This window comes from Canis lupus, chromosome 5 (genome assembly GCF_003254725.2).
Source record: "Canis lupus dingo isolate Sandy chromosome 5, ASM325472v2, whole genome shotgun sequence".
Lineage (NCBI taxonomy): Eukaryota > Metazoa > Chordata > Mammalia > Carnivora > Canidae > Canis > Canis lupus.
The window spans coordinates 82,381,654-82,391,379 of record NC_064247.1 but is presented as its reverse complement, the minus strand read 5'-3'; the positions used below and the strand labels follow the sequence as shown (position 1 = coordinate 82,391,379).

General features: G+C 57.7%; 1 protein-coding gene across 1 annotated transcript; it reads right to left on the bottom strand.

Annotated features, from left to right (window-relative positions):
* Positions 1-1,911: 1,911 nt before the first annotated feature.
* On the bottom strand, positions 1,912-4,900 carry RRAD (RRAD, Ras related glycolysis inhibitor and calcium channel regulator). Its single transcript, XM_025426404.3, has 4 exons — positions 4,531-4,900; positions 3,758-3,831; positions 3,422-3,626; positions 1,912-2,565 (listed from the first exon to the last, which is right to left on the bottom strand). Exons 1-4 carry the CDS (start codon positions 4,883-4,885, stop codon positions 2,288-2,290), a joined length of 912 nt encoding a protein of 303 aa, XP_025282189.1. The 5' UTR covers positions 4,886-4,900; the 3' UTR covers positions 1,912-2,287.
* Positions 4,901-9,726: the final 4,826 nt, after the last annotated feature.

Genomic DNA, 9,726 nt, shown 5'->3' with positions numbered 1-9,726 from the left:
CCATGGTTTTCCCTGAGTCCTTTCCACCCCATATGGAGGATGGGGGGACCCTGAGCTGCCTCTAGCCTTGTCTGCCGCAAGCCGAGCGCCTACCTCAGTGTCACTCAGGCACCCCAGGCACTCCAGCCTGGAGCAGGGCACTGTGCGGCTGCTGCAGGAGTCTCTGGCACTGCTCTAAGCATATGCCTTCATTATTCCCCCAATTCCATTCTGAAGGGGCATTGACCCCACGTCACACATTAGGGCACAGAGATACTGAGTGGCTTGCCCAGGCTCACACAGCCAATAAGTAGCAGAGCCAGGAAGGCCTGGATTCTTCTTCAGGCCTCAGGACCTTCACCTGCTCTGAGAAAACCATGCCTTCCGCATGCCTCTAAGTATGTTGCAGGGCGGGAGTGGGAAGCGACAGCAGCTTTGAGCAGTTAACATTGCCCTGGGGGACATGTGGGTGAGTCAAGAGAGGTGTGACACCTTCTGCCATTGAACAACTGCAGTTGGTGTTCTAACCACATGGCAAGAGCTCCTAGGGGCCTGTGGAATAAATAAATTGAACCAAGGGAGGAAATGCATGGACCCTTGCCCAGAACCTTCTCAGAAACCGTCCAGGCCTTGCCCCAGGCTGCCTCCAGGCTCTGGAACCAGCAGACTTATATACCAGTCCCTACTCAGCCACTTTTTTTTTTTTTACACATTTTTAAAAATTTATTTATTTATTTATTTTTATGATAGTCACAGAGAGAGAGAGAGAGAGAGAGGCAGAGACACAGGCAGAGGGAGAAGCAGGCTCCATGCACCGGGAGCCCGATGTGGGATTCGATCCCGGGTCTCCAGGATCGCGCCCTAGGCCAAAGGCAGGCGCCAAACCGCTGTGCCACCCAGGGATCCCCTAAAATTTAAATTCAATTTGCCAACATATAGTATAACATCCAGTGCTCAACCCATCATGTGCCCTCCTCAGTGCCCATCACCCATTTACCCCCATCCTCCCACCCACCTCCCCTTCCACAACCCTTTGTTTCCCAGAGTCAGGAGTCTCATGATTTATCTCCCTAATTTTTCCCATTCAGTTCCCCTCCTTTCCCTTATAATCCCTTCTCAGCCACTTCTACCTGTGTGACCTCAGGCAACTGCTTTAGTGCCCCATCTGCCATTGCCAAGTGGAGATACTCATTCCCGAAACAATGTAGGGAAAGTCCTAGAAGTCACCTGTGCGTGGTATGGGTGGTGAGGAGACAGACCCACCTCCAGCTATTGGCAAACATGCACACATTCCCACGCAAAGGCAAGGCCTCTTGTTCCAGGCAGGGAGGGCTCCAGGGATCTGTTCCTGCCAAGACCACATGAGCCAGTACTGGGCATGGGATGCTCTGGCCTGGCCCCTCCAAGAGGAGAGAACAATGAGGCCCCTTGCTCAGTAGCCCAGCCCCAGCCACTCACCTCCTCCTGGCCCAGCTGAAGGGGGTCTGAAGTCCTCCACATATATCCCACCTCAGCAACTTTCCAGCCCCTTGGGAGGAGGCAGGATGGAGATACCAACCCAGAAGCGAGACATGGGGTTCTCGTTTGGCCATGGGACTTGGGGCATGGCATCGTCCCTCAGACAGCCTCAGTTTCCCTTACATACAGTGGGGTGCCTGAACTCTTTATCAGCTGGGCAATGCCAGGCCCCAGGGCAAGAGAAAAATCTGGATAGTGGGCTGGGAGGGGCTCTTGTCTCCTCTGGCAGCTGGGATCTCCAATCAGGTCACAACCCACACCTGCCACTCTGCTCCAGCTGGCTATGTCAGAGCCCAAATATTAGGATAGTCAAGGCCACACGCTAGGGTAGGGCAGAGAAGCCCCAACCCTCAACCTTGGAAACACTTCCTGCTCTTACAGCCCCCTATCGGGAGGAAACAGAGTCAACAGCCCTTATCTATCAGGAAATAGTCTTTATTACAAAAGTTTGCATGTAAACAAATAACCACTGCACTGAACAGCCTCCCTCCAGAGCATGCACACCCCAAGTGTGGAGAAAGGTAGAGTCCTGTCCGCACACACAGGCCTGCCCCACGGGCTGGGCTCAGGCTGCTGCTGGGGGACACACACGGGCCTGTACATGCATCGCTGTGCGCCCAGTTCTTGAAGGCCACTGGGAGCAGCCTGGGCAGCACTGTCTGTCTGTCCATGACCATGAGGTGGAGTATGCCCAGAGTCTGAGCCAGCCTTGAGGCACCTAGGGCAGCTGACTGGGCCAGCCCACCAAACTGCCCGTTTGTATGCACAACGCAGCATGTGCCTGTGAAGTCTAGAGCACTGAGAGATCATGGCAGGATTTGGACTTGGCACGAAAGGCCATCTTGCGACTGTTGCGTGCTACAATGCGGCCCAAGAAACGCTTTGCCTTCTTGCCCAGACTCTCTCGCCGCCGGGTACCCGCTTGTCGACGTGCATTGGCCTCTTTGCTGTCCCTGCGCAGGCGTATCTGGCGCACGACACCTTCGAACAAGGCCTGGACGTTGTGGTGCAGCGCTGCTGATGTCTCAATAAACTTGCAGTCAAAGACGACGGCACAGGCCCGGCCCTCTGGTGGGGACAGACACATTCCAGTAAACAAAGGCCAAGTGGGTGAGAAGCCCACTCAGATCCCAGCCACCCCACAGCAGCTACCACTCAGGAATCTGGGGGCCAGGGAAGGAAGGGTCAGGGGCTCTGGGTGGTCCCCAGAAACACAGACCCAGCTCCCGTACAAAGGATCCAATGCATTGCTGGGTCACCCAACCGGCAGAATGTGTCTGTGGCTGAGGAGCTCACAAAGGCCCACAAAAGGAAACTCATTTATTGAAATAATTTGAAGTCTTATACTTAAATGGAAATGCTGCAGTAGTCAACACAAGAGAATGAGAACTTGCCGGGCACCTTAGTATTTCATGGTTTGATATTATACTTTGATGAATAATCAGTGAAACTGGGAGGAAAATATCACCAAGTCATGCTAGGTTCCTCTAAGGGACTCAGTTCTGGGGGCCACAGAGGAGAATGCTCAACCAAAGAGGAGTGGATCCTCCCCAGGGGCAAGCCCACACTCGGACACTAGCCCTGGCCCTGAATCCATGCTTTGACCTCCTAGCCCCGTTTCCTGCACTCTCCTCAACCCTCATCTATGAGGCCCAGGCCAAAGGCCACAGGAGAAGAGAGCCCTGACGTGGCCCAGCTCCGTGCCCAGCAGCTTCCTCTGCCCCAGGGCATCTGGTCCTTCCCCCAGCCCTCTCAGCCCTCTGGGAGTCCTGTGGGAGGGCAGCAGCTTTCCCCCTCTCCCCCTCAAGTTTTCTTCCTGAACATTTTTAGCCACTTATGATCCCCAGGGACTTGAGCTGAGCCAAGATTGAATGGACCACAGCCCAGCCAGGATGTTCCTCTTTCCGACCCACTCCCAGCTCACCATCCAAGGAGACCTCTCTAGAGCGCACCAGGTCGCTCTTGTTGCCCACAAGGATAATGGGCACGTCGTCCATCTGCCGTGCCCGCCGCAGCTGGACCCGCAACTCTGAAGCCTTCTCAAAGCTGCCCTTATCCGTCACTGAGTACACTATGACGTATGCATCCCCCATCGCCATGCAGTGACCAGGGAGCCAGCGGCTGCTGTCCTGGGGATGATATACACATGCGTGTCTATCCAACAGTTCTCATGCCCAGGCTACAAGGCTGTCACTCTCAGCAGGCCCTTATCCCCAGGTCACCCCTCCCACCCTGCCCTGGGTCTCAGACTACAGCCTACCTGTTCCCAAATGTCATACACCATGAGTGATGCCTCTTCTCCATCCACCACGATGGACCGATCATATGTGTGTCCTAGGCAAGAGACCAGAAGTCAGGTTACCCACTGGCTGCCAAAAGCCACCCTCCTGCACCACGTGCCAGGTTTCCTGTTCTGGCCACACCCTCCAACTCTAGGGCACAGCCCCCCCAACCTTTCCCTCCACTGATGGCCACCATACGAGAACAGAATGACAGGGCTGGAAAGCGGGGCATAGAGGGCATGGTGTGCCTGACCCTCACCTAGACACCTCTTCCCCAAGCTAGTGACGGCCGGAGTTGCCACTCCCGTGTTCCCTGCCCACCTCCTGCCTGGACCCCAGGGTAGCCTGAGTTAAATAGTGACCGTCACATTCTTTGGAAGGCTTGATCACCTAGGCCTCTTCTAGAAACTCCCTCTGGCTGTGTTCTGCCAGCCCTGGCAGGAAGGGATGCCCTATCCCCATCCCACAGAGTTGTCTTAGGTATGGCCCCGGCCTTCTACTCTGGCCTTCCCAACACCGCCCCCCCCCCCCCACACACACACCAAGGGCTAGAGATTCCTTCTCCCTTGGTTTCCCCATCTGTAAAATGGGGAGGCAGACACAGGATTCTGAAAGTGCCTCAGAAGGCCACGGCAGGTGGCGCCTTTGGTCCAGGCCCCGAGCCGAGCGCACGCGGTCCTCCCTCCCCGGGCCCCCCACCCCCACCCCCCCCCCCACCCCCCCCCCGTGAATGCTCCCGCCCGCCGCTCACCTGCGGCCTCGGCTTCAGGCCCGTCCTCTACGCCTCCGAAGATGCGCGCCAGGGCGCTCTTGCCCACGCCGGGCGCGCCCAGCAGCAGCACCTTGTAAACGCTGTCGTCGGAGTCGCTGCCCCCCGAGCTGAGCGACTCGGAGGAGCCCTCGGGCCAGTCGAGGGGCGCGCCCTGGGCGCGGGGCCCGGCCGCCGCCGCCAGGGCGCCCGGAGCCAGCGCCGCCTGCAGGTCGCGCTCGTCCACCGGCATGCTCCGGCGGTGCAGCGGGGGCGCCGGGCCCCAGGGCGAGCTGCCCCGACGGCGCTCGCGCTCCCGGCCCCCGCCGCCGCCCCCGCCGCCGCCGTTCAGGGTCATCGCGCCCCACGCCGTCTGGGGGGCGGAGGGGGGCCGGTCAGCCTCCCGGCCGGGGGTCCCCGCGCCCCGCTCCCAGCTGCCCCCCGCACCCCGGGCGCTGCGACCCCCCGCCCCCCGCCGCCCGCCGGGACGCTCACCCACCCGCTGCGCGCGGGCTCGGCCAGAAGGTTCCAGGCCCGGACGCGGTCCCCTCGCAGAGCCGCGGGACGCCCGACGCTGCCGCCGCCGCCTCCTCGGTCCGCTGCGGTCCCGCTCGCGAGCTGCCTATTTAAGCGTCTGCCCGCCCCGCCCCGCCCCGCCCCGCCCCCGCGCCCGCGCCTGCGGGGGCTGACGTGTCGGGCCCCCCCACCCCGGGGAATCCCCGCTCCCCCGCCGGGACCCCGCACCCACCGACACCCGCCCCACCGGACTGGGCGGGCCAAGCTGCGTTGACCGCTGGGTCGGAGGGGTTTGGACTGGGGGTCAAGGGGGAAAGCCGCCGCCCACTGTGCCAGCGCCCCTCTGGGAAGTTAGCCGTGGCCCTTTAACAGTGAACTCCCCCTTTGCTCCCCGCGAGCCCTGGCCTGGGCCCAAGCAAGCCCCCGACACCGGCTGGACAGACCTCACCCTCCTCTGCTACGGACACCGCCCCCCCAGACCCGTATGGGAGCTGGAACCGGAGGACCCTCAGTCTGGGCCTAGAGGCCTCAGCGCCAAGCCCCCCTACTCCCCGCCTGCCCTGGGAAGTACAAGGTTCTACCTAAGAGCCGGTCAGGGTGAGCGTTAGTGTCACCGTCACTGTCACCTTCACCGTGAGCCCCTGGAGGCCCGGGGAGCTGTCTGGGGAGGGGGTCCCGGAAGGGAGGTGCTCTGGCAGTGTCCTGCAGGTGGAGGTGCGCCCTGCTTCTGAGGGACGGAATACCAGCCCAGAGAAGGGAGAGCATGAACTCAGACCACCTCAGCTCCCAGCACCCTCCAGACAGCTGCCAGCAACTCTGCTAAAAATACCTGGCCCTGGCCCTGGCCCTGGCCCTTCTGCTCCTGGTGGTTCGGCTCCTGGGCTGGAGTTTGCCCAAAGTTGGGGAAATCCTGGCAGACAGGTGTCAGAGGGCAGCAAGAGTGGCTACGGGTGGGACTAGACCAGAGTCAGGGCCGGATTCAGCCCCTTGAAGAGTCTTCGACGTCTCTTTCCTTCCCTCTAGCCCCAGTTGGGCCTGTAGGGCAGGGTATAGGCAGGCAGGGCCCAGAAGTTTAGACTCCCATCTAGGCGGAGCATAGGTGTAGAGTATAGCTGGGGCAGGGCTGGGGCTGGTGGGTAGGATGAGCCACCACCTGGTGCCCCCACTGCCCAGAGCTCACCTGCTCCTTAGAACTAGGGTGGGTGGGATCCCTGGGTGGCGCAGAGATTTAGCGCCTGCCTTTGGCCCAGGGCGCGATCCTGGAGACCTGGGATCGAATCCCATGTCGGGCTCCCGGTGCATGGAGCCTGCTTCTCCCTCTGCCTATGTCTCTGCCTCTCTCTCTCTCTCTCTCTCTCTCTCTGTGACTATCATAAATAAATAAAAATTAAAAAAAAAAAAAAAAGAACTAGGTTGGGTGCCCCGGCACAGAGGGGAGGAGATGTAATAGGGGAGCTTGGTTTCTAGACGTGTCTCTGCCTCCAGGCTCCTGGGTCTCGCCTCCTCTCCTGGTGTCAGGGTGCCCAGCTTGCTCATGTGTGGGGTGTGTGAGGATTGGGGGCAGGCAGGCTATGAGGTACTTTGTGACAGGGATCTGCTGTCAGACTCTGACGTTTGATTGTGATGAGTGTGGCGGGGGTGGGGGCACCCATTCAGGGCTCAGGTGACATCACCAATGGAGATCCTAGTGGGCTGTTGTAGGTTGCCATGGAGACCTGGGTGGGGTTCTCTGGCTGCTGTATCAGTTTCCTTGGCAACATCTGAGAGGGCCTTGGAGTGAGGAGGGTCTGGCTAGGTAAGTATGAGGGGGTTCCTGCAGGCCCCTCTGGCCTTGAGGTCCTCAAGGTAGGCAAGGGCTAGAAACTGAGGGGTGGCCTGTCCACATGTGTCCTTTCTGCAGCCCCAGGGTCTTGGGGACCTGGGCAATCCCATACTGACTCTAGCTTCCTGGATGAGATCCAGTGGCAAAAGGGAGTTGTAGGTTGAGCCTCCTGTCAGGACACAAGTCTCAAGAGCCAGCAAAACACTTCCCATCAGGAATCCTGGCCTGAGCTGTTTTTAGCCCCTCCTACCCACCTCAGCCATGACCTTGCCATTGAAAATAACCCCTGACCGTCCAGCAGGAAGGTAGGTATGCATTCGAGCTCCGACCCTTCCCAGCAGGGAGCCATGCAAGGAATTAGGGCTGGGTTTCCCCTCAAGTAATCTGAACTCTTGACTTCAGTATGTTTCTTCATTGCCAAGGGAACTGCATGCATACGGGCCAGTCAGGCCCCAGGCACTCCCCACCAGACCAGACACACTCACCACAAGCCTAGGTATAACCAGGGGCCCAGGAACCAAGAGCAGGACATGACCTTGAGACATCCCCACTCCCACTTCCTGGTCCTCCCGGCCCTCTGGGTTGAGCTTGAAGGAGCAACTGAGTCTGGAACACACCTAGGACAGCCCAGCCTGCAAATCTCAGCTCTGCCACTTGCTAGCCGTTTCACCTCTGCGCATTTATCTTGGGTGAGCCTCAGCGTCCTCCTGTGCAGAGCAGGGATAATGTTTTTATGGGAGTTGTTATAAAATATAAAAACATGAAATGCAGAGGCAAAGTGGTTGGCACAGGTCTGGCATATAGTCTGATCTCAGTAAGAACACTTTTACCATCCCTGCCTGGATGGGACAGATTGAATGAATCTGTGGCCCCGTCCTGCTTCTTCTTTCCTGTGTGTTCTATTGTCTCCAAAACAGTGGTCTGCCCAGGAGAGGGGCAATGCAGATAGTCTTCCCCTCCCCTCCATACCCACCCTTCCTCTGTGGGACCCCATACCTTTCTCCCTCCCTCTAGTAGCAAAGGGTTGCAGAGGGAACTTGGTTGGGTTTCAGTATATCCCCAGCTCTCCTCACACAACAGCCCCAATACCCCAGTTCCTTTGTTGTAGGGTTCATTTCATTCAGGGGTACCTGGCTGGCTCCATCAGTAAAGCATGTGACTCTTGACCTCGGGGTTGTGAGTTCAAGCCCCACACTGGGGTGGAGCCTACTTAGGAAGAAATAAAAATAAATAAAAAGGCTCAATTCACTTATTCATCTCACTGACCTGGACTTAGTACCTTTTGTGTATCAGGCCCTTGTGCTGTGGGCACAACACAGCTGGGCATGTTCATACATGTCATCTAATCCCTGGGTCAACTTCACCAGCTATGATTTGTTGTTCCCATTTTGTAGACATGGTAACCAAAGCCTGAGAAGTCACAGGCCAGAAATAGCAGATCCAGACACACCTGACAGAGGGCTTCAGAGACCTCAAACCTCACCCCTATCTCATACCCATGTATAACAGCTGGAGTTCCAGAAAGTACCCTGGGCACTAGCCCAGATTCACAGATGGTGTCCCTGCAGACAGCCAGGAGCCACGCACAGATGAGTCAATACTGACAAGGGGACTATCTGATACACCAGCTGTGACACAAGCAGCTTCATATCCCTTGCCCACCATGGCCTGGCTGCCAGGAGGGCCAGCTGAATGACTCAGTGACACCTACCTCCCCCATGACCCCCTACCCCCAGCTGAACACAGACACCACAGACACCTTAGACAGATTGGGGTTGTCAGTGCAGAGGTACACACATGGGGAAGCCCACAGCTGGATACAGGGGGCTGGGAATGCTCCCTGGGCCTGAGTGGCCCTGGCTAGTCATCTTGCCTTTCTGGAACATGAACATCTATGGGAAGTGGGTAAAGTGCCTGGAAGATCACCTGGAATGGGTCGGGATCCACTTTAAATCTCCACAGAGCAGTCCCAAAGTGAGTGTCACAACTATGCCCACGTTACATATGAAGAAACTGGGCAACATGGGCTGATAACTTCATCTCCCTAAGTCAGGGGCCGCCAGATCTTGGTCACTGGGTGGTGAAGCCCCTCCTTCCTGGAACTGGGGGCTGGTGGCTGTGGGGGGGAGGGGGGAAGCTAGGCTCTTCCGTCCAGGCAACAGCGCCCCCTGCCATCTGAGGAGTATGGGCCAACCTGCTTAGGTTCCTCTTTACTCCCTGGCTGGAGGTCTTGGGACTGATTTAATTTCGGAGGCTCAGTTCCTCATCTGTGAAATAGGGAAAATAAAGGGTAGCAACTGCCACGCAAGGCTGGATGGAGGATTGAACGATTAGGTAGTATATGCAAAGCCCTCAGCCAGTGCCCTCTCAGGATAGACTTGGTGTCAGCCAACCCTCCACAGATCTGCAAAGAGCCTCTGGAAGTCTCTGCCCACAATCACATCTGGCCTTCACTGGGATGAAGTGGCCAGAGCAGACTTAATAACCTTGTTTATCCTCAGAGAAAGAAACAGAGGCAGGGAATCACGGCATTATAGTTCCTAACTGGCTGATCCCAGATCCAAGCCCCATGGTCCATGCTAGTGACCAACTGTGCTCTGGGAACAGTGGGAGAGGCAGAGGGCCCAGACCTCAGCACCCGAAGTGACATACATCTCTGGGGATGTTGCTGGAGAAGGTGCTTCAGGGTCCTTTCAGCAGAGAAATCTGCTATCACTGCCCTGACCAGGGGACCAGATCAAGCATCAACAGTGAGAAGCAGGCATCACACAGCTGCTGGCGGATGCTAGAGGATACATACGAAACTCTTGGGTAAGGTTCTCATTAATCAACTCAAACCTGAACTCAATCAACTTCTAGTT